The 27,843-nt window shown below is 47.8% G+C and overlaps 1 protein-coding gene across 10 annotated transcripts in view; it reads left to right on the top strand.

Moving 5' to 3' along the window:
• Nucleotides 1-27,843, top strand: part of ZNF462 (zinc finger protein 462) — a 135,094-nt gene that overhangs the window by 56,572 nt on the left and 50,679 nt on the right. For 7 of the 10 annotated variants that reach the window (XR_006776608.2, XM_045780474.2, XM_045780475.2 and 4 more), the window contains 5 exons: nt 86-5,688; nt 6,489-6,653; nt 8,262-8,548; nt 11,422-11,540; nt 15,266-15,457. Coding sequence is in view for 9 of the 10 variants with exons in the window: in XM_045780474.2 (XP_045636430.2) it covers nt 86-5,688; nt 6,489-6,653; nt 8,262-8,548; nt 11,422-11,540; nt 15,266-15,457 (6,366 nt within the window). In the remaining variant the exon portion in view is untranslated. The remainder of the gene's footprint in view (nt 1-85; nt 5,689-6,488; nt 6,654-8,261; nt 8,549-11,421; nt 11,541-15,265; nt 15,458-27,843) is intronic. The other 3 variants (XM_045780479.2, XM_045780480.2, XM_045780482.2) reach the window with 3 other exon arrangements.

The following is a 27,843-nucleotide window of genomic DNA, read 5'->3' as shown; positions in this document are numbered from 1 at the left end:
AAATTGCTTTGCATGATGGAATTTCTCAATTCTCTTTTGTTTGCTTTTCTGTTCTCACTTATACTACCTGATGCTTTCTCTTTAGGTCAAAATGCAACCGCACTGGGGGCCGGAAGCTACTATGGCCACAGTCCAGGATATTACGGTCAGCATATTGCCCCTAACCCCAAACCAACAAACAAGTTTTTTCAATGCAAGTTCTGCGTACGCTACTTCAGGTCAAAAAACCTCCTCATCGAACACACAAGGAAGGTCCACGGAGCTCAAGCTGAAGGGAGTTCGGCGGGCCCCCCTGTTCCAGGATCCTTAAACTATAATATCATGATGCACGAGGGATTTGGAAAGGTCTTCTCTTGCCAGTTTTGCACATACAAGTCACCGAGGAGGGCGAGAATAATTAAGCATCAGAAGATGTATCACAAAAACAATTTGAAGGAGACCACTGCTCCCCTCCCTGCCCCTGCTCCAATGCCAGACCCCATGGTCCCACCCGTGTCCCTGCAGGACCCCTGCAAGGAACTGCCAGCAGAGGTCGTGGAGCGCAGCATCTTAGAGTCCATGGTCAAGCCTTTGACCAAGTCTCGAGGCAACTTCTGCTGCGAGTGGTGCAGCTACCAGACCCCCCGCCGAGAGCGCTGGTGTGACCACATGATGAAGAAGCACCGCAGCATGGTCAAGATCCTTTCCAGCCTCCGACAGCAGCAAGAAGGGACTAACCTCCCCGACGTGCAGAACAAAAGCGCCCCCAGCCCCACTTCCAATTCCACCTACCTGTCCATGAATGCTGCAAGCCGGGAGATGCCCAGCGCTAACGTCTCCAACTTCCGGGGCTCCGTCAGCAACTCCATCATGAGACCCAATTCTTCGTCCGCTTCCAAGTTCTCCCCCGTGTCTTACCCTCAGATGAAGCCGAAGTCCCCTCACAACTCTGGCCTCGTTAACTTGGCGGAGAGATCGCGTTACGGAATGGCCGACATGACCAATTCCTCTGCTGACCTGGAAACTAACAGCATGCTGAATGACTCCAGTTCTGATGACGAGTTGAATGAGATAGACAGCGAGAATGGCCTGAATGCCTTGGATCACCAGACATCAGGCATGTCTGCAGAGCAGCTGATGGGCTCAGATGGCAACAAGTTGTTGGAGACCAAGGGGATTCCGTTTAGAAGGTTCATGAATAGGTTCCAGTGCCCCTTTTGTCCTTTCCTCACTATGCATCGACGTAGCATCTCCCGTCACATAGAAAACATCCACTTGTCCGGAAAGACCGCTGTCTACAAATGTGACGAATGTCCGTTTACTTGCAAGAGCTCGTTGAAACTCGGGGCTCACAAACAGTGTCACACGGGTACAACGTCAGATTGGGATGCTGTGAATTCCCAGAGCGAAAGCATTTCTTCTTCCCTAAACGAAGGCGTCGTGTCTTACGAGAGCTCAAGCATCAACGGCAGAAAGTCGGGAGTCCTGCTGGATCCCTTGCAGCAGCAACAGCCGCCGCCCCCGCCCCCGCCACCACCCCCACCTCCGTCTCAGCCGCAGCCCCCCCACCAGGTGCCACCCCAGCCTCAGCCCCAGCCTCCGCCGACGCAGCAGCCACAGCCGCCCGTGCCAGCCCCGCCCCTGCACCCTTACAAATGCACCATGTGTAATTACTCCACCACGACTCTGAAAGGGCTACGGGTCCATCAGCAACACAAGCACTCGTTCTGCGACAACTTGCCAAAATTCGAGGGGCAGCCCTCAAGCCTGCCATTGGAGAGTGAGACAGACAGCCACCCCTCTTCCAGCAACACTGTGAAGAAAAGTCAGACCTCAATTCTTGGGTTGTCCTCCAAGAACAATTTTGTAGCTAAGGCCTCTAGGAAGCTCGCTAATGACTTTCCCCTCGATCTGTCACCCGTGAAGAAGAGAACGAGGATCGACGAGATCGCAAGCAACCTACAGAGCAAAATCAACCAAACGAAACAGCAGGAGGACGCGGTGATCAATGTGGAGGACGACGAGGAGGAGGAGGAAGACAACGAAGTGGAGATAGAGGTTGAGTTGGACCGGGAGGAAGAGCCGACGGAGCCGGTCATGGAGGTGTCCACGGCCTTCTCGGCCCAGCAGATTTGGGCGAGAGATGCCGGTGAGCCCCAGAAGGAGCCCAGCTTCCGAAGCGTCGCCCACGATTACAACGCCACCAACGGGGCTGAGATTGAGCTCACGCTTTCTGAAGATGAAGAGGATTATTACGGCTCCTCGACAAACATGAAAGATCACCAGGTTTCCAACACCGCTCTGCTGAACACCCAGACTCCCATCTACGGGACCGAGCACAACAGCGAGAACACGGACTTCGGTGACTCCGGAAGGCTTTACTATTGCAAACACTGTGACTTTAACAACAAATCTGCCCGGAGTGTCAGCACCCACTACCAACGAATGCACCCGTACATCAAGTTCAGCTTCAGGTACATCTTGGACCCCAACGATCACAGTGCCGTGTACAGGTGCCTGGAGTGCTACATTGACTACACCAACTTCGAAGACCTACAGCAGCATTACGGCGAACACCACCCAGAAGCCATGAATGTACTCAACTTTGACCATTCGGACCTGATCTACCGGTGTCGGTTTTGTTCCTACACAAGCCCGAATGTCCGAAGCCTGATGCCGCATTACCAAAGAATGCATCCCACGGTCAAGATTAACAACGCGATGATATTTTCCAGCTACGTTGTGGAGCAGCAGGAAGGGCTGAATACGGAATCCCAGACACTGAGGGAGATTCTGAATTCGGCCCCCAAGAGCATGGCAACTTCCACTCCCGTGGCTCGCGGTGGCGGTCTGCCAGCTACATTTAATAAAAACACTCCTTCAAAGACCTTTACTCCAGAATGTGAAAATCAGAAGGACCCCTCAGTTAACACTGTTGTCGTTTACGATTGTGACGTGTGCTCGTTCGCAAGCCCCAACATGCATTCTGTCTTGGTTCATTATCAGAAGAAACACCCGGAAGAAAAGGCTTCCTACTTTAGGATCCAGAAAACCATGCGAATGGTGTCTGTGGACAGGGGCTCTGCCCTTTCTCAATTATCATTTGAGGTGGGTGCTCCAATGTCTCCCAAAATGTCCAACATGGGTTCCCCACCCCCCCCACAACCCCCGCCACCAGACCTCAGTACTGAGCTTTACTACTGCAAACACTGTTCCTACAGCAATCGGTCAGTTGTGGGAGTGCTTGTCCACTACCAGAAAAGACACCCAGAAATAAAGGTCACTGCCAAATATATCAGACAGGCTCCTCCCACAGCTGCAATGATGAGAGGGTCCGAGGGGCCCCAAGGCTCCCCTCGGCCACCCGCCCCCATGCAACAGCTGAACCGTAGCAGCTCTGAGCGAGACGGCCCTCCTGTGGAGAATGAGATGTTCTTTTGCCAGCACTGTGATTATGGCAACCGGACGGTCAAAGGTGTCCTCATTCACTATCAGAAGAAGCACCGAGACTTCAAGGCCAATGCAGACGTGATCCGGCAGCACACGGCCACCATCCGAAGCCTCTGTGACCGGAACCAGAAGAAGCCTGCCAGCTGTGTGCTCGTGGCCCCCTCCAGCGTGGAGCGGGACAAAGCCAAGCTGCGAGCGCTCAAGTGTAGGCAGTGCGCGTATACCTCCCCCTACTTCTATGCACTGAGGAAGCATATCAAGAAAGACCACCCTGCCCTGAAGGCCACGGTCACGTCCATCATGCGCTGGGCATTTCTAGATGGCTTGATAGAAGCTGGCTACCACTGCGAGTGGTGCATCTATTCGCACACAGAGCCCAACGGTCTGCTCCTGCATTACCAAAGGAGGCACCCAGAGCATTACGTCGACTACACTTACATGGCGACCAAACTCTGGGCGGGGCCAGACCCGTCCCCTCCCTCTCTCGCGATGCCCGCGGAAGCCAAAACATACAGATGCAGAGACTGTGTTTTCGAAGCCGTGTCCATCTGGGACATCACCAATCACTACCAGGCGTTCCACCCCTGGGCCATGAACGGTGATGAGTCGGTGCTGCTGGATATCATCAAGGAGAAAGACGCCATCGAGAACCCCCTCCCTCCCTCCGCCGAAGAGCTGGTGGGTCCTGTGAATTGTGAAAACAGCCTGCCCACTCCACTCCCCGAGCAGGACGCCGAATGCCCAGACGATGCGAGGCTTTCCCCAGAGAAAAGCATCCAGCTGGCTTCGGCCAACCCGGCCATATCGTCCACCCCGTACCAGTGCACGGTGTGCCAGTCTGAGTATAACAACCTGCACGGCCTTCTTACCCACTATGGGAAGAAGCACCCGGGCATGAAGGTGAAGGCGGCCGACTTCGCCCAGGACATCGACATTAACCCAGGAGCCGTCTACAAATGCAGGCACTGCCCGTACATCAACACCCGCATCCACGGCGTCCTGACCCACTACCAGAAGCGACACCCGGCCATCAAGGTGACCGCCGAGGACTTCGTGCATGACGTGGAGCAGTCTGCCGACATAGCCCAGAACGACGTGGAGGAGACGAGCCGGATCTTCAAGCAAGGGTACGGCGCCTACCGTTGCAAGCTGTGTCCATACACGCACGGCACGTTGGAGAAGCTCAAAATCCACTACGAGAAGTACCACAATCAGCCCGAGTTCGATGTCTTTTCCCAGTCGCCCCCGAAGCTGCCAGTCTCCCTCGAGCCCGAGATAACCACTGAAGTGAGCCCCTCCCAGGTCTCGGTCACCGAGGAGGAGGTGGGAGAGGAGCCCGTGTCCACGTCTCACTTCTCTACCTCGCACCTGGTCTCGCACACTGTGTTCCGGTGCCAGCTCTGCAAGTACTTCTGCTCCACGAGGAAGGGGATCGCCAGGCACTACCGCATCAAGCACAACAACGTCCGCGCCCAGCCGGAGGGCAAGAACAACCTCTTCAAGTGCGCCCTGTGCGCCTACACCAACCCCATCCGCAAAGGGCTGGCGGCCCACTACCAGAAGCGCCACGACATCGATGCCTATTACACCCACTGCCTGGCAGCCTCCCGGACCATCAGCGACAAGCCCAACAAGGTGATCATCCCGTCCCCGCCCAAGGACGACTCCCCGCAGCTCAGCGAGGAGCTCCGGCGGGCCGTGGAGAAGAAAAAGTGCTCGCTGTGCTCCTTCCAGTCCTTCAGCAAGAAGGGCATCGTGTCCCATTACATGAAGCGCCACCCGGGGGTGTTCCCGAAGAAGCAGCATGCCAGCAAGCTGGGGGGCTACTTCACGGCCGTCTACGCGGACGAGCACGAGAAGCCGATGCTGATGGAAGAGGAGGAGAGAGGCAGCTTCGAGAAAGCCGAGGTGGAGGGAAGTGAGGCGCAGGAGATCGAGTGGCTCCCGTTCCGCTGCATCAAGTGCTTCAAGCTGTCCTTCAGCACGGCCGAGCTGCTGTGCATGCATTACACTGACCACCACAGTCGGGACCTGAAGAGGGACTTTGTCATCCTGGGCGGCGGCCCCCGCTTGCAGAACCCCGCCTACCAGTGTAAGCACTGTGATAGCAAACTGCAAAGCACAGCGGAGCTGACCTCACACTTGAACATTCACAATGAGGAATTCCAGAAGCGTGCCAAACGTCAGGAGAGGAGGAAACAGCTTTTGAGCAAGCAGAAATATGCAGATGGTGCTTTTGCAGATTTCAAACAAGAGAGGGTAAGGCTATGTTTTGATTTCCCTTCCCCCAGGAGGCCTCTCGTCACTGGTACCCACATGCACGTCTTCGTTGCCAGCCAGACTGCTACAGGCTTCCTAGTGACTTAGCTTGCCAGAGAGCTCAATAAGTCAATTAAACGTTTCGAGCTTGATTATCCCCCATTCTATGCTCACCCTTCTCCACGGCCCCGCTCCCCTCCCTCCCACTCCTCCCAAGGCTCCCCAGGGGAGGGCTGGGGTGGTTTCTCTGTATCTCCTTCTGCCAAGTAGCCTTATCTGAGGCCTAGTTACACGACGACGCTCGCTCTCTTTCTAAGGCAGCTGTGGGCCGTCTCTTGGTATCACTAGCACCTCTCAGCCATGGTTTTGGTCTGCAGTGTCTGCTACATGGACCTGACATCTCCAGGAGTAGATTTTTTTTTTTTCTTTTTTTCTTTTTTCTTTTTTTCCCTTTTTCCGGTCAAGACGTTCGCTAATGGCGTAGCTATGCAACGTTTCACCTGCGTAGGTGACATTGGTTTGAAAACCACATAACCCCGTGGCCGTGACGATGAGGCTTCTCCACAGAAATCTTCTCTGCTCACAAGTTGTAACATATTTGGGCTCCAGAGACTTTTGCATAGTAGGCAGCGTGCCACGGCTCTGACGAATTCGTTCTGTAAAAATACTCCCGTCTCTCTCCCTTGGTTTTTAACCTGCTAATCCGCTTTGAAATAAAACCTGCTAGTAAGCTACGAGCGTAAATGCCGGCGTGCCGGGGCGGGCTCGGAGTACTGATGGCTACCACTGTATTTTACCAGCCTTTTGGTCACTTAGAAGAGGTGCCAAAGATCAAGGAGAGGAAGGTGGTGGGCTACAAGTGTAAATTCTGTGTGGAAGTGCATCCGACGCTCCGAGCCATCTGCAACCACCTCCGGAAGCACGTCCAGTACGGCAGCGTCCCGGCCGTGTCCGCCGCCGTGAAGGTGAGACGCGGGCGGGGGGACGTGTGCATGAGCGTTCCTGTGTGTGAGCGGTGCGAGTTACTGATTAACCCCCGTTGCTCAAAGCAGCTCAGGAAAGGGCGGCCCAGAACGTGGGCATTCCTGAGCTGTGCTTGGATCGGTCTGGCTTGTTTTGATTTTTTTGCAGGTTGGACCCTCTTCATCTTTCGTGTCTCGACCTGGTCGCGTTTCGATCTGGTTGCCTTCCACGCGGATAGTTTGGTGGAAACGGAAGATCCGGGCCTCTCGGTACAGGAGGCTTTGGGTCGCCCTTCTGTTCTGCATTTAGTGCCGTTAGGTGTTTGCTCTTCCAAGTTGCCCGAGCTCTTGAGAGGAATCAAGTGGGTCCTGTTCCCATCATCTTCTGCTCCTCCCACTGCCTGACTTCTTACTGTTCTCATCTGGCTGACGGTGCAGGGAGCCCAGGAGAATCTTTTACCTCTTATCCTGGGTCCTCTGAGGAGCGTAAGAAACATCTGAATCTACAAGCCTTCAAGTCACAGTAGGCCCCACGAACCCCTTGACCTGATTTGGCTCCTTTGTCCCCTGGTCCCCGGATGTCGCTGACCAGTCAGTGCCTTCCCTCCTCCCACGACTTGTATTAGGCTGCCCGTTTTGAACGTCGTAGTCCTGATAGCAGCCACTGTTTGAGTGAGCGAGCCACCATCCCTGCCTGCCAGGATAGGGCTAAGCACTGAACTTTGGGCAGAGATGTTAGTTAGGTCAGGGCTCGGCTCTTCCTCTGTAGATGTGTGAATACGTTTTGTCATCGGCCCTTCTCGATCTGGTGTCGTTTTGCCCACGTAGCATGGACATAAAGTCTCTGCTTTCCCTCACTCAAGACCGAAGTCCCTCTGGCTCTCAGCAGAGCAGTGGCCTCCGGGGGCAGCGGCGGTCGGCTTCGTCCACGCCACCGTGGTGTGTCCCAGGCTCGTTTCCTGGAGTCGCTCGAGGGAGACAGAGCAGCTCTTCGTGTGTAATCAGTAACCTAAGGAGTCACCTCCAAACACGAGTGTCCTAAATCCAGGCTGCTCCTCACTTTTTTAAGTCGATTCTAAGCAGCCACCCCTACAGGGGTGAAGTCACCATATGCAGGGTGGGGAGGAACATGGGTGGCAGAGGGCAGGCTCCTTCCCTTCCCTGTGTTTCCCAAGGATGGCCCACGGCTCCTAGATGCCCAAACTACTCTGCTTTTTTTTTTTCTCCCTCTTCCTTCCTTCCTTTCTTTTCTCTGAGCCATAACCCTAACCCTGCTTTATGTCAGTTCAGGTGGGATGGCAATTTGGATTTTCTTTCTAAGATGGGAGAGAAGTGAGTGAACAGTCTTCATGGTGGGAGAGCCCTCTCTCATGTTTCCCAGGCAGTAGCAGCCTATGCCCGGACATATTGCCCTCAAATTACCAGCACTGCATGAAGAAGAGCAAGCGGGTTTGCCCTCCCTCTAGGGGGAGCCAGAGAGGCAGGGGAGGAAGCTCTAACAGGAGATGCTGATGAATTTGGGAGAATGAAGGGAGAGGAGGAGAGCTGGAGACGATGATGATGGATATTTATTTTGTTGGTGGGGCATGTGTGTGTGTGTGGTTCTCTTAGCAGGAGGCCGAAGACCCTTCCCACTTGTTCCTGGATGGACTGGAAGCAGCCAAAGATGCCAGTGGCGCCCTGGCGGACCGGGTGGATGGTGAACACTGCTTGCTTGATGGAATGTTGGAGGATGGAACCCGGCCGGGGGGATACCATTGTAGTCAATGTGACAGAGTCCTGATGTCCATGCAGGGGCTGCGTTCTCATGAGAGGAGCCATCTGGCCCTGGCCATGTTTACCCGCGAGGACAAGTACAGCTGCCAGTATTGTTCCTTTGTTTCTGCTTTCAGGCACAAGTAAGTGCTGTCGCCTGCCTGCAGGGGGTGGCCGGGAGGAGAGAGGTGTCCTAGTGGAAGGCAGCTAAGCTGGAGCAGGGGAGAGGCGTGGGGGAGTCCGGGAGCCCCGCTCAGGGGTTCGTGCCTGCTGTTTAGCTGCTTAGGTTACCTCGGGCCTCAGTCACCCCGTCTGTCAAATGGGGCTAAGAGCACGAGGTTGCTTAACGTTAGACTTGGCAAATACATGCCTTTTTTTAAAAAGTGCCCATTTTGGAGGCACTGCTATGATGCACAAAAGACCAGAAAGTAGATGAATTTACTGGTGTATCTGTCAAACATTCATCCAGAACCTCATCGTCATTTGAGGAAGTTCAGGTTCCATTTGGGAGATTAAGGGGCTAAGGAGGTAAAATTAGGACTATTCCCTCATGTGACCGAAGAATCATTGCTTGAGATTTTTTTTAAAAAGACCTTGAAAAGTAAGGAAGTGACTGATGCCAAGAGACTCTTGGAGGTACAGAGAGATTGAAGGAGCGGCCCGAGGCCCATCACAGCTTTGGAGCTGTAGATTTGGAGTATTGTGACAGGCTTTTGGGGGTGACGGGAAGGGGGATGGTTCTAAGAAGAAACCACTTTTGTTGCCTTTCTCTGGGAACTGTCTGAGAGAGAGAACATGGTCAATAAATGTGTGCCACCATCTTGGATGGAGGTGACCGATTGTAAGACTGACATGCTGTTTATTTTTAGGATGGTTGAAAATACATGTTGGGCTGTTTGCTTCTCAGAAAGATTAAGTGCTGGTTAGTTGTCGAAAGGCAGGAGGAGGCAGTGCTTTTCCAGAGGGTGGGATGGGTTACAAACCCTGAATTCTACGGAGCCTAATGTCTCGTCTTTGTCGTCAGACCCATGCGCTGACATAAAGCTTGTGAAGAAGTATTTATTCCACAGCATCTGTCCTTTCTGACACCCAGTAGAGTCTCAACAGATCCCTGAGAATAAATGGATACCCCCTGTGCTAGGCAGTGTGCCGGGGGGGGTGGGGGACTATAAAGATGAAGAGGCCATGGGAGTTTAGGGGCTAGGGGAGTTATAAATGCAGCAAGAACACGAATGAGGCAAAATAAGGCACATGTCTTCCAAAAATTTATCAGTAAAATGCTATGACGTTTCAAAGAAGGGAAATGTTACACCGACTGTGGAAGAATTGGGAAGGTTTTATGGGGTAGGGAGCATTTGAGTCAAGTCTGAAAGTCAGAAGACGGGACTTGAATAGTTTGGAAAGGACATACAACATGGTGGAAGGGACGAGCATAAGCCTGTGGAACGGAGTGCAAGGCTCATGGGGGCCCAGCTGGCGGTCCAGTCTGACTAATCCTTAAGTTACTTGTAAAAGAAAAGTGGAAGATAACATTGGAAGACTTGAGACCATATTTGGAGTCTTTGAATGTGGAATTAAGACTTCGTAATTTACATTACCAGCAAAAGGAAGACTCTGAAATGAGTAGAGTGGTCACAATTGCTGACATTTCCTGAGACTGTGCGTCAGGCAGTGAGCTAAGTGCCTTCAGGTATTATCTCACTTTATTCTCAAGTCAGCCTGATGGAGTAGGCTCCCACTGCTGTCTGCATTTTGTGGGTACGAAAAGTGGGGAGGTTTATATAACTTGCCCAAGCCACACGGTTTATAAGCAATAGCTGGGATTTGATCCCAGGCCATCTGACTCCATACATGCCCTTGAGTTGAAAAAGAAAGATGGGAGAAACCATGAGGAGACACTAGTAGTGGGCGATCCAGGAAGTTAGGATGGAACTTTGGGAACGGCTAAAGGAAGCAGGGATCTAGATGACACCTGGGTGTTCTGTCTGGTTGACTGAGAACGGTGGTGTCCTTTGTACAAGCAAGGAGATGAGGGAGAGCGTCTGTTCTGGAAGGGAAAAAACGATGGTTTTGTTTAGGGCTGGTTGAGTTTAAGAAAGCTGAAGGACACCCAGAAGGAGATGTCCGGAGGCGATTGAAAGTGCTGCTTTGGAGCGCAGGACAACATTTTATGTTTAAATGGTCAGCAGCACCATTCCCAGATGAGTCATTTAGAATGGAATCTGGTTCTCTGGGGTACCGGTACAAATTAGAAGTCCTTCCCACACCTTGTTTGGGAGATTTATTATTTTTTTAGGCTAGTAATTATTATGAAATACTGGGAGCCCACCATAATTAAATAACTTCTTTGTAAGTTGCTGTGGAAGACTGAGGTACAGCAAACACGGTGGTGTTTATCAGAAGGGATGAGTGGCCTTTGGATCCCATGGCTTCTTTGAAACCCACCTGCACGGGGCCTCTATAGTTTGACTTGACAGCCCGCTGCAAGGAGCTCAACTACTTTGAAACTTCCCTTGCCCTCCTGAGTGTTCACCAGGAATGCAGAGTTGAGATTTAAAAGGAAAGCCCTTTTTACATGCAAAATTTCTCTAATTCCTGTTTGTTTGTTTGTTTATTTGAAATAAGTTAAGGGATTATTTGATAGGTGCTCTTCGCAGACTTTACAGAAAACTTGCATATTTTATCTTTTCTCTTTGGATGCCTTCTTCCGATTATACAGGCTTCTAGGGAAGGGGTAATGAGAGTCTGCTATGCCCTGTTCCCACGGCCATATCTCTGAATCCAAAAAGGCTCTTGATCTCTTCCTTCCTTGAGCCTCCCTTCACTTTGAGCAGGCACAACCACTCTTGTCATTTTTGTTGTTGTTGGCTTTGGTTTGGGTAAGCACCATCCTTGGGAAGTAACAAAATGACTGAACAGCTTAGAAATGGGATTGCTGGAAAAGGGCATTTAGAAAATGTGTGTAGTCGTTAATCCTGTTGTTTTTCTCTCTCCTTTATTTTTCTTCTCCATCAAGCTTGGATCGCCATATGCAAACCCACCACGGACACCATAAACCATTCCGGTGCAAACTCTGCTCCTTCAAGTCCTCCTATAACAGCCGGCTGAAAACACATATACTCAAGGCTCACGCTGGTGAGTTGGCCTCTCTGATGCACGAGTCCTCTGAACTTGAAATCCTGTGGTCTTCCCTGAGTGAAATTCAAAATCTCTTACCCGCACATAAGAAAAAGTTATTCTTGACATGGTTGCGTGTTCATTTCTATTTTAATCTAATGAAGAAACATAAAGAAAAATTATAGAATCACCTGAAGCCAAAATAATACGAGCCCGTGTCACCCATGTCACAGTTGATATGTGTTACTGACAGGTTTCGGTTTTTAGAGCAATTTCTAAATAACCCAGCCTTTTTTTTTTTTTTTTTTTTAAAGATTTTATTTATTTGAGAGAGAAAGAGAGCATGAGCCAGGGAGGGGTAGAGGGAGAGGGAGAAGCAGACTCCCCACTGAGCAGGGAGCCCAATGTGGGGGCTCGATCCCAGGACCTGGAGATCATGACCTGAGCCGAAGGCAGACGCTTAACCGACTGAGCCACCCAGGCACCCCTACCCAGCCTTTCTAATGGAAATGTATGAATTGTTAGCATCTACTGAAGATACTTGCCAACTAAAATAAAAGTGTAATCTTGAGGAAGTTCAAAGGGACAGAGTTCTCAAGACATGTAAGATTTCTCATGCGATATCCTTAAATGCGTTTCCTTCCAGCAGATAAGAAATGACTTGGGGTGGTGAGTGTCCGGGAGCCGTGCTGGTCTCTGTCACTCTTCTGTTCCATCTCCTCGCGCTTCTGTCATGAGCATCCCTCCGCTGCCAGGCTGTGCGCCAAGCATGTTATGTTCATCGCGCTAGTTAATCCTCATGACGGTCTGGAAGTGTAGGTGGTGGTGTCCCCCTCCGTGTCAGGGGTGGAGACAAAAATGAAGTGACCTGATCAAGGCCATATAACCCATTCACTAGGAATTCAGCTTGAGAACGAAAGCCTGCATCCTTCTCGCTGACAGGATGCTGCTGGTCTCTGACGGAGGACGCCTGCAGGTAGCAGATCCGAGCTCAGCCCAGACAGGAAAGAGGTGTGATGCAGGGAGGGCGTGGGAGCCTCTCCGTGGTGTTGTCAGCCTGACTCGCAGCACCCAGTGGCCCTCTCAGAGGTTTTGACCACCTTTCCTGATGTTGGGTCCTGTCGACCTGGCTTCATGGAGTAAAACTCCTGAAGCCATCCAGATGCCCCAAGCCCCACTGGGCTGCAGACGGGACAGGGAGACTGGCTGTAGGGACTTCTGTTTGTCTGTTAGTATTTTTATATTTTCAGGAAAAGTCTACTAAAAGCTGTAGAGTAAGAGACTTCAGGGTTCAGACCACTATTTTGTAACGTGCGTGCATATTGTAAATTCTTCAGCTGGGACACCATCCTGGGGAGTTTTTCTCACAGGTCTCCGCTTTGTCAAAAGCACTGTAAGCCGTGGGATTTGGGTAAATGATTTGGCCTGTGGGAAGGACTTTAAGAGAGTACCAGAGGTCGCCCGCGGACTCCAGGGCACTGAGCTGACCACACACACTGGCCTTTTGTGCTCGCTGGTTGGTGAGAAGGAAACATCCAGAAAGAGAGGGGGAGCAGTACGGTTTGTTTCTCTGCACACCTGGGAACCTTGGTGTCCGTGTCATGGCCTTTAGTAAATACTGAGAATGGCTTGGCTTGGAGAAAGCCAGTACATTTTCCAAAACGCTTGACTCATCTTGTCTATTCTAGATGGATTGTTTTATTTTAAAGGGTAAACGTCACATAGACGAATCCAATAATCTGGATTTGAATGCTCTCTCAGGTTGTGCTACTTGCCACTACCCAACCAGGTTCATGCAGCTGGGCTGGCATTAAAACATTAAAAAGTGGAATAAGGAGGGCAGTAGCGTTCTATACAATCATGAATATGTTAACACGTATATTTCTCTGTTATATGGTAAATAATATTCTATATATCCATATTTATTATAGTAATAGATACCACTGTTGACAACTGGGCATTATCCGGACCCCCAGATAACATCTGGGGACTGACTGAGGCTCTTGTTCGGGTCATCTGACTTTGAACTTCTCTTCCGCCTTGGGCTGTAGTATGTTGCATTCGTCAAGGTTCTCTTCAAGGCTTTCTTGGCAGTACACACGCTGGGAGTCATCGTGGTGAAGCAGAGGCTCAGTGCAGAATCTGGGATGCTGCGCTCACCTCACATGTGAAGACGTTTAGCCATTTTCAAGATGGCGGGGAAAGACCCATCTCCGCCGGGTCAGAGCGAGGGCAGAGGGTCACCTTCTCGTTCCTGCTCTGTAGCTCTGTCCGCACTTCCTCCTCGCTGGCCCATGGAACTTTCCTTGCTACTGGTCCTTTCTACTCCTTTTTTCCCCTCTACTTCCTTCTCTTGCCTCTTCTCTGGTTTTAAAATTTCACCTTAAAAAGAAATGTAAAAAAAAAAAACACAAAAAAACAACTCTGCTCATTAGAGGAAATTTGGAAATGAAAGAAGAAATAAGAGTCAGTCACCCATAATCTTCTTCTCTAAAGACCACTGTTGTTAACATTTGATAACACTTCCTCTCAACCGTTGCCTCTATAATTATTCTTAACAGTAGTGATTATAATTTAATCCGAAATACATTGTGCCTTTCTGTTTGTTTTTCTCAGTATCACTGTTTTATTTTGTTATTTTTTATGTTATTACAAACCCTTCAAGACTTTATTTTAATGATCATCCATCAAGAAAGCTGTGTCCACATTTACTTAATTGTTTTCTTATGGCTGGAAACCCTATGTGTTAAAGGATATTTTCTTAATATCAACTCCAAGCAGTGCAGATCCTGAGCTGCAAGCATGAGCATTCAAAGCCTGTTGTTAGAAAAAGCAGAATTGCTTTTCTGAGTCGATCAAACCAGTGTTTGTCCAACAACATAGGCGTGCCCATTTCACAAGCTGGCTTTTTAAAGTGCACTTAATTTAAATGCTGACTTAGGGCAAAGGTGAACCATAGTCTCATTTGGTCACTGTGTTTCCTTGGTATAAAAATAATTAAAATAAAAGTGCCTACTTTTACTGAAACGTCCTGTTTCTCAAAGAATATTGGAGATACACACGTGCTTATACATATGCAACTATCTCTCTCTTAGTTAAAAAAAAAAAAAGACTTATTTTTACCCATTTCTGCACTATTGATTAGGCAGGGGCATGGAGTTTTATGCTGAGGTTTGTGAACTGGTCCAAAAAAACAAACAAACTAGGATGTGTGGCATCGAGGGGATGTATAGTCAGCAAAGAAGCGAAGAATGAAAATAGCACAATGGAGTTGGCACATAGTTAACCCTGTGCTTGGAAAGCCACTGATAGGCCCTTGGAATAAGAATTAAGCATATTATATTCTGCAGATGATAAAAAGCATCCTTGAACGAAAGCCGACATGGTCATTTCTAGTGGAGAGAGAGAGAACGAGAGACTGGGAAACCATTCTGAAGGAGGGATCGTAGACCTTTGGTTTCACTCCCTGTTGGGTAATCAGTCCATGGGCTCGTCCCTGTAAGTAGAGCATGAAATGAAAAGGGACCCAGTCACTTGATGATGGAGCTCATCCAAGAGTTTCAGTCCCAGAGGAGCACTGTGGTTGTGGGAAGGGGCGGGTAGTTGGTCTGTGAGGCTTCCGAGACCATGAAGCTTCAGAGACACTTCTCTCGCGCGCATTAACTATGTCATTTTGTTTTCCACCCCACCTTATACCCTTCCCTCTTCTTCCTGTTCTGCCCCTTACCGCCGTCTTCTTCCAGGTGAACATGCCTACAAGTGTTCTTGGTGCTCATTCTCCACCATGACAATCAGCCAGTTGAAGGAACACTCCCTCAAGGTCCACGGAAAAGCCCTGACCCTCCCCAGGCCACGGATTGTCAGCTTGCTCTCCTCACACGCTCACCACTCCTCCCAGAAAGCTACCCCGGCCGAAGAAGTGGAAGACTCGAACGGTAACGATGGGCTTCCGAGTCCTAGCTAACCACCCAGGGCTGCGGGGGGCTGGGATCAGTGGCCAATCATTCTTTCTAGAGGAAAACCTAATACAAAACCGTGACGGTTCAAGTGAAGGAAGAAACGTGGAAAGCTTGAAACACTATAGAAATTGGGGCGGGAGGTGAGGTGCCCGTGGTGAGTGTCCGGTGCCGTGGCGGAAACGTCAGTCTGGACTCGGGTGAGCGTTGCTTGTGGAAAGAGCACTCCGTGTGGATGGACGAGTGTTGGAGTCTTCCCTGTGGTTGTGAGCAAGAAAGTGGATGGGTTACCAGGCAGATTTATTTGTTTGCTTACTTATTTATAGCCTGTGTTGTTCTTAAAAAACAAAAACAAAAACCCGAAAAACAAAAAGAAAACACGTGCCATGAAACGTTTGGGGTACCACACTAGGCTACACAGAATTCGGGGGGTGGGGCGGCACGTCTGTCTGATTCTGTCACAGGATGATTCAGGGGTCACGTGGTGATTCCTGATAGCCAAAGGATGTTGACTAAGGACCAGTTGGGAAGAGGGTTTAACTGCCCAGGTTTGGAGCTTCAGAAATACAGAAAGCCATGGAGGGGTCTCCTTGCTGGCCCAAAGCTGTGGGGTTGAGGGGGGGTTGCCGGTGTGACATACTGAGCCAAAGGACAGCTTACTGTTTTGACCAGACCCAGAAGCAGAAGTGTTTTGAGTGCTCAGCTCGCCTCGGGACTGCAGAATCAGGTGCTTAGGACGGCAGAAGCGTGCAGATTCTTGGGCATGTGCAAGCTCCCAGAGCTGCTCGCTTCCCTGCCCCTCCAGTAACCAGACGTCTCCTACCCGCTCGAGTTCTTCCCAGCCTGGGAACACACTGTTCCCAAGGTCTGCTGTTCCGTTCTCGGGAGGAGCTTAGTGGACTGGAAGGAAAGTTCATGGGCTCTTGGCCACAGAGGATTGGCTTCAAGTCTGACTTCTCTCAATGCCAGTTGTATTTTCCTGGGCAGTCGTGGCTTCTATACTCATGTAGAATTGGATCACGATGCTACCTCCACTGATCATCTTGGGAGTAAGGAGAAAAAGCACCCATGTTAAATGCCCTACACAACACCTGACACATGGTGGGTATTGAGTAAATGGACATTTTATTGCTGCGATTTTCATCCTTTGCAGTTTTGGCCTTTGCGGGCCATCGATAACAAGTGTGAATTTGGGGTTATTTTTAATGTAAGGATTTAAAAAGAGAGCCTCTTCAGGTAACCTGAAGATCTGACAGCTCAGCATGTCAACATGGCCTGATTATGAGATTATCCAAAGAGTAAATGAGTAATCTTCCTTCGTGAGGTCTGCAAAGAGACAGCTGTGGGAGGAGAAGGGAAGGCGAGTCCTGAGGCTAAAGCTGCCTCTACTAGGTTCCAGAACTCGGTGGCCTCGCCTTTCCAGCCATCAGGCGCTATGGTAAACACAAGAGCTCCTTACCGGTATTCCTGTCTTAAAGGACCTTGGCTTAACCAGGAAGGCTTGTTATTTCGGCTGAGGCTTGTAACAAAGTGAATCTCAACTGTTGTGTAGTGGTTAAAAGTGTAGGAGGAAGCCGGGTGCATGTTGTGGTTTTCTCGGAAGACTTCGAGTCTTAGCTGGGAGGATAGGGGGTGGGGCAGGGAGCCTGTGCGAAAGGAGACAGAAGATGTCCCCTTTGCACCTTGAGACGCTGTTCATTGGAAAAGATCGGTATAGTGCAACAAAGGGCAAAATGTCATTTGATGTGGATTGTAACATCTTTATTCACATGATTTTTAATTAATTGCTCTCTTCTAAAATGGAAGCTATACTTGCAGAACCATTTGGGTGAAATTGATGCATCCACACACCATTTCCACCAAGGGCTTTTCCTGGGACATTTCTCTCAATGTCATGTCCTTTTTTTTTTTTCCTTTGTCCTCCTGCCTTGAAAGGTGGGCCTCAGTCACAGGGCAGGGGAATCCTACCGACCGCTCACTCGACCTAAGTCCATACTCGGCCAAGAGCTGTGCTCTGCACAGAAGAATCATAAATGAATACAGTACCATTTTGGTCCTCCGACAGCTTAAAACCAAATATTTAGAAGATACTGTCAGCATGGGTTTGAACCAACCATAACCCTAAGCCTGAGGTCTAACCTTTTCAGGGGTGATTTCAGTGTTTTGGAAGTGAGACTGGGTTAGGACCTTGGGGTGGGTGGTCACGGAAAGACGATAGTAGGATATTAACTCTGCCAAACACAGACTGTCTTTAGTCCACCACAGGAAGATAATTTGCAATATATAAAAGTCTTTTCTTTTCCCTTCTATAGAAAGAACACACCAACTGCGAAAGCCCTGGTGGCAGCTCTTTTAGTGAGGCCCACACAGAAGTCACTGGACCTGCACTGTTCTTAATACATATAAATAAACTTTATCAGTGGGTCAGTGATTAGTTTAATTGGATGAAAAAAAAACTTGATTAGAAGGTAGGTAAACAGAAAGAAGGCATCAAATGGGCTGTTCTCATGAATGAATACTTCCATGGAAAGAATAATAGTTTATTCATTTAATAAATATTTTCTTGAGTCCTTACCATAGGTCTTGCATAGTTTTGGATGCCTAAGAATGACTGAAGAGGTTGAAACTGGGAGGACTATTTGCTTGGGAGCTGAGTGGTGGATTCCTAGAAACGACTAAGTCTGGGGGATGAAAAAACAGCTGTGGGGCTAGACAGTGGCCTGTAAATCATGCCTTGAATGGTGTTTGAAACACGCATGTGAAATCCAATTGCACATTTTAATAGGGAGAAGCTCTGGGGCTGTTGGCTCTCAGTTTGGGTTTCCCACACTGCAGATGCCAGGACACTGTGAACACAAGCACCAAAAATGTGTTGCAGGCCTGGGGGGAGTAGAGAGCCATAAAACCAGGGAAATCACCAGTGTGCCCTTGGCTTTCCGATTCCCTAGCGAGGGATGGGAATAAAACTAGTTGACATGCTCACTGCTGTGTGCAGTGGTCAAATGCTTGCAGTCTTGAGAGCGAGCCAGTCTTCTCTGGCAGGAGGAAACGGGCTGAAAAAGAAGGCTCTTCCAAAGCTGCTTTCCCTCCCAACCCAGAGGGAAGCACTGCAAGGGAGGGAGGGGAACCGGGGAGGCAGAAATGAGAAGGTGGAGGGGTGATTTCCCCCCAGCTGCCCGGCCACACACCTGTTCCGTACATAAACAGAGCTCTTGGGCTCTGGGCTGTCCGTCTTGAGATGTCTCACCAGCACGTGAATCCTTTCTAGATTCTCCGTGATCGGTTGTTGGAAGGAAAAGCAAGGGCTGCGTGGCGGTGGTTCTGTGTGTAGGATAATGGGAAATGACACATAATTGCTATTCTAAACAATGCATTAAGGGGAAATCATAAGGTTGTCAACAAAAGGAAGTGCTCTGTTGTGTTTGTGTTTACTGGGTTCCTTCTCCTGCCATAGAAAATGTAGGACTGGGTTTTATCACGCTTTTTTCCAAGTCTCTGCTTTCAGGACAGAAAAATACATGGACACACACGTCTGTAACATAACAAAGAAACTAGAATAGCCTAGTTTAGTTAGGAGATCTGGTGAGGTCTCAGAAGCTACGCAGTGCCCGGGCGTTGGCTGTGTCATTGAAAATTGAGCTGTATCCTTTATACGAAGTCAGGCCAATGGTGACATTTCAGTATTGTCCCCCCCCCCCCGGTGTCCCCCAAAGAAGAGATCATTTTCTTTCTTCTGTCTACCCAGTTATGCTGCGTGGAATTGCCTGCTTTAGGAAATAGCTACTGTGCTGCGTTTAAAGCAAAAATGAGACACTAAGACCAGGGACAAAATAAATAAGGTGAATGAGGATGACACAGTTCTTCAGTCTATGCCCTAATGGCAACCTAGGGAGAACGCCATGAGCTTCTGGTCGTGATACGTTCCTCTCTTTACAGTCTAGGTCTCGATACAGTCCGCCCAATGGGGAAGTCTTTGCTGTTACGAATTAGCAGGAAAATGTAAGGAGCTTTGTGATTTTTTTTTTTCTGTTAGAAGTTTTCAGTTGGCTTTTCTATTTTAAACTCTAGAATAATGCTTGATAAGCACTGTTTTTATCCGGATACCTCTGACGAAGGAACTCCAGGGACTTCTTGTCATGTCAAAGTCCTGTGTGTTGCGTGCGGAGTTTACCATTGGGTCACACTTTCACCACTCCAGAGTGGCCTCGCCAGCTCATACTGATGCCTGCTACCACTCTGTGCTTGCTACCACCCCCCCCACCCCAGCATCTAACTTCTGCATTTCCAATCCCATGCCTTTGCATAGGCTCTCCGGGGAGCTTGGAAGGATTTCCTCCCTGTCTGCTTCTGTCTGTGAGCCTCTGACTTCACTTTCTCTGAAGACTGACTTTTACTGGCCCACCCCTCTGCTCTGGTAACTCTTCTATTCATGATATTCTCAGGGGCTCTCTTTGCACTGGCGGATATGCTGCTGGTTTTGTCCCCTAATTTTCTGATGGGAGCAGTTATGTGCAGGGTATATATTAAATACTAACTTCTTTTGAATGACCAATGATTTCTTGGAGACATCACAATTTTCAGTCTAGTTAATTATATTGAGTCTGTTATGTCTAACTAACTCCACAGAACCAAATTAGGAGGGCACATTTATTTCGTTTCCATTTGGGAGTAAAGTTTCAAAAGGCAAACATTCTAAAGATGAAACCTCAGGGACTGCTTTAATAGAAATTTTCTGATACGTTCTGCAAGAAGAAGACATCTATCTTGACGAAGTGTTCCAAACATTGTCATTGTTCCCTGCATAACATGACCTTCCGTACAGGTGGGAAACTGAAGGTTGAACTAGCATAAGCCTTTGTAACCCTCAGAAGGAGACCGGGAGGAGTAGAGCTGGAGAGGTGTGGCATTACAAAAGTGGTCACTTGGTAGCAGGGCCAGGTGTGGGCTAGCTAGTTCCGCATATCTCCATAGTATGTGGTTGCGATGAAATCCAAGTTCAAAGAAGCTGTAGAATGAAACCGACCAACAAAACTCATGGATTAATAACACTTTCTATTCTACCTCAAAATTTTACCCACCAGGATTTTAACATAATGGAGTGATTAATGGAAGACTCCTTTTATGAGTCTTAATACTGGTCCGTTTCTACACACATCAGGGATTGGCCAACTTTTCCTGGAAAGGACCAGATAGAAAATATTTCCAGCTTTATGACCCATACCGTCTCTGTTTCAGCTACTCAGCTGTGCCGTTGTCCTGTGAAAGCAGCCATAAACACTATGTAAATAGATGAACATGCATGTGTTCCAATAAAACTTTATGTACAAAAGCAAGGAGGGCCAGATTTGGCTTATGGGCAGTGTGTCCCTACCTCTGCCCTAGATAATTGGGGGGATTACAGCTATACCCATGGAATGAATCCCGTCTTTAACAAATGTCATTATCAACCTTTATATTTAACACGGAATATTCCTAGATGCCACTTGAAATGTAACTTGACCTAAATATATTCTTTATTTCATATATGAAATGTAGGGCATTAGATAGAATTTTTTAAACATTAGCATGTGAATTACATTTAAGCTTAAAAGAAAATCTTCTCTACGAATTATGTTGAGTCTAGTGCCCAGCTAGCAACTCATTTAACCTTGACCGCAGCAACACTTGACACTTAAAAATTAAGATCTGAGATGCCTGCTTTTCAAAGAGAAGCTTTTGAGATTTCTAAATAGGTCAGACATAAAATTCAACCTTTAAGAGGATCCAATTAGTTGCTAGGGCATCAGACCTTCCACACAGGTTCCAACTGCAATCAGATTTCTCTTGGGGTGAAGGAAAGAAGAGGTGGTTTCTTTAAAAATGACAATAATGAAGTGGGGGCTCTAGAGTGAATCATGGTGAAGCACAAAGATTTACATCGTTCCTAGCACGTGGGATACAAGGCATAGTTTTAATGGCTTGAGCATAATTTTTAATAGGTGCTGCTGGTCACAGAAATTATCTGACCAGAGAACACTAGCCTTCCCTTTTTGACCTCAGAGCTTCTACATTAAAATGTGATCTACAGTTTATTTTAATGCTTATTATGAAGAATGGCATTGCCACCAGATTGAGAGGTGTGCGACTCCAGCGATACAGTGGGACCGATGATTCTGTATCTTCTGTCATGTGCCCAGCGGTCTTCAGACCTTAAGCTGTTAGAACTTGGCATCCATGGCAAACACGAGAGCCCCAGGATCCCCAACACCCCGTAGTCACGTATCACGTGACAGACCCTTCCCAAAGAACCCACCTGCCTGAGATTTCTGTGACTTTCTGAATTAGCCACAGTTTCATGTGCCAAGGATTAAAAAACATTTCAAGTGTAAGCTTTCTGTGTCCTGGGAACTTAGTCAACTAACCCATCTCCCTCTTCTCATGCCAAGAAAAACATTTGTTCATCAGAAGTACAAGCATATTCTACGGAACTCACTCAGAATTAGTTCCTAGCAGCACTGGAGTTTGCTTCCTAACTCCACGTCTGATTTCTCGCGTCTTTGGGTGGACAGCGTAGGTGTTAAGTCTCCCAGAGCCTGTGCTGAGTGAAGTAACTGAAGGGAAAAAGGAATCTGTTTTCTTCTTTGGCAGAAAATATTTTCTGTTATTGTCCAAATCATCTGAAACGACTCATCTTGGTTCTTTCTGGAAAGAAAGCATTTTCCCGATCTTCGCATTGCCCTCGTCAAAGTTTCTTTCTCTGGAACTGGAGCTAGGTATTTTTTAACCCTATTATATTTGAGGTAATCCTCTTCCTGAGACTCGTGATTCTATAGGTCCTCTCCTCGCTTTCAAGTATTCTTCTCTAGAGGATTTTACACGAGCAGAAGGAAGGGTATTGTATTTGGGCGGACCAGCTTGAGTGAGCCATGATTCAGAGGTAGAGATCCTGGGACAGTCTTGCTGGATCCAGCAGAGGGTATGTCCTACGCAAGTTTAAGTAGGTGGAAAAATTTTTTTTTGGTCAGGTGCAGAGATGGGAAGAAGATGCCAGAAATAATATTTTGGAAACAACTAGTATTTATTTTTAGAAATAAATTATAGGAGTTTTGATGTTACAGACCAGGAAAGCATGTCCAAGTAATACACACATTTCCCTGTTAACTCATTCATCATCCAAAATAATATCCTATGAAAAAATCTCGGTTGTGGTGGTTAAATAAAAATGGACCTGAGAGGTTCAGGTAGTAGGGTCTGCTTGCTTTTTGCTGGATTCACTCCCTTGCAGTCTGTGCGCAGGAAGGGCTATGTCCCTGCCACAGGGGCTCATTGCTTTGCAAGTAGTTTCAGAGCCATCAGCTTGACCCAAAGGAGGAGTTGGCTGCGAGTACAGAGCCCAGCTAAGGTTTTATTTACCAGCACACTGCTCTTCGAGAAGTCATTCCAGGGCTAGGTTCTTCAGCTTCCTCAGGGACACAGAATATTCTTAGATGACTCATGCAAGCCACCCTCCTTATGTCATCTTTTATTTTAATGCACTGTGAGCCCTCCACCAAAGCGGCAGTGATAGCCAGTCGAGCAACAGGACCTTCGAAAGAACCCTTAATCTAGGCCTTGGCTTTTTAGCCTTGCTAGCTATTTGTTCCTCCTTGACCAGTTTGAAGTTCATTCTAGTTTTGCTATAAAGGGTTCTACCGGTCTCTTTTTTAATTCCTAAGCGATAAAGTTAATCATCATTTTTAGTTTTTAAATTCTGCTCGTTGCCTTAAATTTGTCCTCTGGTTTAATATGTCTGATGAATCAGGGGTACAAATTATTAGTCTCAGTTTATAAAGTGGGAGACGGATACCCCGAGGAGTGACCTGATGTGTTCTGAGAGTCACAAAACGTGTGTGTGGTGGAGCTTGTCTGAATCTGAGGCTTGTGCCCTTAACCTTTGTGTCGTCTCATGGCATACATGCTCCAGAGTGGCTAAGGGACAACCTCCTCTTCCATGTTTGCGGATCCTGGAATCTTCCAAAGGAAACTAAGGCCACGTTCTTATTATTGATTGGTATTTGGACCTTAAGTTAATAGATATACAGATAGTGTTAAATTAGAATAGAATAGAGTGAAATGAGAAATTGTGCATTTGGTTTTTAATAGTTATGGCCATGGAGAGGAGAAGAGATTGAAGAGTCATGGAAGGCTTCTTGGTGGAGGTGGGGCTCAGGCTGGGCCTTGAAGGATGAGTGAGTTTTGCACAGGTGGAAGCGCATTCAGGGTGGGAGGAGGATCGGAAGTAAGCAGACATGCAGAAGGAGGAATCCTGGGACACACAGAGAGCGGTCTGGCTTCCGCAGAGGATGCGTGTTAGTGAGAGGACAGTTGGTGAGGTGAGCAGAGGTAGAGCGAGACTACAGTGGTACTTAGCTACCAGAAAGAGGTCTTTAGATTTTAGAAATGCAGGTTGAGCAGGGAAGACCAGCAGCAAGGTCTCTCTTTTGGAAGCAGGAGGGTACTTTTGAACTATAGCTGCAGTGAGCTAGCGTCTATAGTCTTCGAGAATGAATGTGCATTAAGAATAGTCATGAGAGGGACGCCTGAGTGGCTCAGTCGGTTGGGCCTCTGCCTTCGGCTCGGGTCATGAACCCAGGGTCCTGGGATCGAGTCCCACATGGGGCTCCTTGCTCAGCAGGGAGTCTGCTCCTCCCTCTGTCTGCTGCTCCCCCTGCTTGTGCTCTGTCTTTCTCTCTGACAAATAAGTAAAATCTTATATAAAAAAAAAAAAGAATAGTTATGAGAGGTAGTTACCCCCTTTTAAGATGCCCACATAGATTATTCTTTTTGATTACAAAAGTAATAACTACTCATAATTAAAGAACAGCTTTATGGCCGTACATAACCTAAAACGTAAGAGTCACCCGTGATGCCAGGCTTTTGTTTCAGTACCTGAAATAATCTCTATTCACAGTCTGCTGTAGAGTCATCTAGGTGTTTGTTGTATGCATATTCAAACGCAGGTTCTGTTTTAATTTTTTTTCTTTACAAAACTGGGACCATAATATGTAAACTATGTTTTTGCTCTCACTCGATAGATTCTATCATTACTTAACTCACACTGTATTTTAAAATATGAGGGTCTATATCTAAAAAAACAAAAACAAAAATGATTCCCCTTCATATAATAAATATCGGATATTTAGAAGCTTCAATTACTTGTGTGTTTGTGTGATATGTGGTTAGGACGGGATTCTCAGAATTAGATAAGGCCTTTAAGGGTTTGCCAATCAAAACTCCATTAATTGTGTTCATTTTAAGGCTCACTCATTGTCTAAAAAATTTCTTAAGTTTTTTTCCTGCTGCTTGAGGCTTAATACATTTGAAATATTGGCAAATTGTCCATAAGTTAAATGACAAAATCAAGATTACAGACTGTCTAGACTGTTCTGAGTGTGAGCTATAATGAGATTTTGCTAGGTGATAAATATAAAATATGCTGGGTAGCTTCTGCCCCTCATATTTTCTTCCAGTACTAGACTTGCCAAATATTCTTACAATTGTTGCTTATCATATCTGTCTCCCCAGCTAAACTGTGTGCTCTCTGAGGTCAAGGACTGTTTCAGATCCCTAGCGCTTGGCAGGCCATTCAATAAATATTTGTTAATTTGAATTCGAGCAGCAAAATGAACCACACACCAGGAGAACCTACAGAACAATAGTTTCTATGTGGAAAAGCCTGGGACTTTCAGTGACTGTGAGCTCAGTTGTGCCGCGTAATGTTTGGAAAAAGCCGATGGAATTGGGCTGCGTGTATATGGTGATGTGCTGTCCTACCCTGTTGCACATTTTCGTGGTCACACCTGTCTCCTCCAGTTAACTAACTTTGGCCTTCTCCCCAGTGACAGCACCATGTCCCTTTCAACTCTCTGTAACCAAAGTGACTCATCTCTTTTCTCTAAGTGGCCAAGAAGAGGGAGCACATGCCTTACTTGCTGCCACCTCTTGAGAATATTTCTGCTTCCCTCATGTAATGGTCCTTTTCAGGTCCCTGCTCTCTGCTTATTTCCTCCTCCCGATATTCCGGAATGTTCTTTCACTTTTCTCAGTGAACTCAGTGCCATGTTCACAGCTTTCCTTTTTACTCCAACCATGATCATCGTGCTCTTGAATTCCAGTATACCAGACTCAGTGATAATGACCCAACAAAAGTCGGTCTCTTCAGGTAGAGGGACTTACCTCCTTCCTGACTGTGCTCCAACCATCATTCCCCTGGCCTGAATTTCACCCTAACTGCTTCACCTCCAGCATCTCAGGCTCTAAATTCTCTATGACCAGGATGCCTGGCTGTCTCAGTGGGTTAAGCATCTGCCTTCGGCTCAGGTCATGATCCCAGGGTCCTGGGATCGAGCCCTGCGTCGGCTTCCTTGCTCAGCAGGGAGTCTGCTTCTCCCTCTCTCTCTGCCTCTTCCCCTGCTTGTGCTCTCTCACTCTCTTGCTCAAATAAATAAATAAAAGCTTTAAAAAGAAAGAAAGAAAGATTCTCTGTGACCTCTCTACCCATCCCAGGCCACCGGTACCCATTTCAGAGGGGCTTTCCCCAGCATCCTGTGTCTCTAACTTGCCAGACCCGAACCCTAAGGAACCCTCACTCCACTTCCTCTGATTTTAGCCAGTCTTCCTGTCTCCAATGCCAAGCATTTCCAATCTGTTTTCGAGGTTATCTTTGTTAACCACAAATCTGATTTACTTTTAAGGATAAATTTGAGCTTCTTCAGATTTCTCCCTTTACAACGCCAGTTTCCCTGCAAGGATACCAGTTTTTCTCCTGAGTGAAGGAGCCGGGAATGGAGTCACGACCACTGTGTTCGAGGTCTCTTACCTGCCCCACAGCTAACCGTGGATAAATGGTGGGGGTGGCTGTGTAGTTAGTAGCTGTGGCGATCACAAATGATTGTACCGTGCATTGTGATTTTACTGTTACTCTGTTTTACAGTTATTTTAAAATTTTGCCCGTGGGTAAGTGTTTAATTAGAAATCCAGAGAGGGGAAGATGAGGAAATCCACTTCCACCTTGCATGCAAGCAGGAATAATGCCACCAAGCTGTCCGTTAGAAGAGACCACAATTGTGATAACTAAATCAAAGGCAGTGAATTTCCCAACTAACACATTGAAAGTGGTAAGTCCTGTATATCGTTATGTCAGTAATAAGGTCATTTTTGCTAACACAGCTACAGGGTTACCTATGTAGTGAAAGACTAGAAAACATCACTCTTTAACAAATTTAATTCTGTGTGAGAGATTTATTTTTTTCTCTTTATTCTTTCTTCAATGGCTTTGTTTTTACATGCCTCTCTACCCCTGTAGCTTAACAAAAAGGTTTATAATCCTTTTCACTATATTTCTCCCTCTTCTAATTTTCTGGGATATTATCTAAAATCAAGTTATGCCTCGGGAAGAACGTTGAGAGCAGAGATGTTCACCTACCATGTGTTGCCAGAGCAGCAAAGGGTTTGAGAACTATAGCATGGAGGTGTGGTCGTTCTGGGCAGGTCAAGGACAGGCTTAAGATTTAATTTATTTATGTATTTATTGGCCATTTTTTAAACTGAGAGAAAGCAAAAAAAAAAAAAAGTGTGAGAAAGAAGTTTTGTAAACTAATATACTGAGCAAATTGGTGGTTTGCTTACTAATAATCATCATAAGCCCAATAAAAGGAGGTGACTCTACTTGAGCTGGCCCCATAAAGCCACATAAAGTTAAGTGCCCAGACCCTCCCTGCAGACCAGGGAGAGCGGTTCTGGGCTTCTGGTGTGCAGAAGGGGCGTGAGGGTCCCTGAGACCCAACAGGTCAGCACCATCCAGTGACACACGGAGCCTGTCCCAGGTGTGCCTGGGCATTCTGGTGACGGCCATGGCTCCCCTCAGGCGCTCACACTCAGGGGAAGCACCCGAATGGCCCAGGGAACCTCTTCCCCAGCTTGTAACTGTTTATTTTCAGTGGAACTTTGGAAGCGTGCTACGGTCCTGGAATGGAGTGTTGACTCTTCTTTGTATCACAGGGTTCATTTTAACTGAGCAAAGCAACTGGAGCTTGTGAAAACTGGGGGCAAATGATCTTTCGGGAGACCAGTTCTCTGTATAGATCCTCTTTAACAGTCCGCACGGGAAATGTTGGGCCCGAGTTGGAGGTCCGGCTTGACAGCTGCTAAAGGCCCAAATCCAGGAATCCATCCACACAGTAGCCCATGAGACACCCACTGGTGCAGCCTTTGGCGGGGGTCCTGTCCACCACCCTCTCTCCTGAGTGTGCTACGATAAACCATTTACCTTCCCCGAGCCTCCAGTTCTCATATGTAAAATACTGATGATGCTTCCTTTGTGGGGTTATTTCAGGGATCAAGTGAGA

The sequence above is a fragment of the Ursus americanus genome, chromosome 18 (genome assembly GCF_024610735.1).
Source record: "Ursus americanus isolate L20-20 chromosome 18, mUrsAme1.1.p, whole genome shotgun sequence".
NCBI classification, from domain to species: Eukaryota; Metazoa; Chordata; class Mammalia; order Carnivora; family Ursidae; genus Ursus; species Ursus americanus.
The sequence above is the reverse complement of the archived record's forward strand: the minus strand, read 5'-3'. Positions and strand labels throughout refer to the sequence as shown.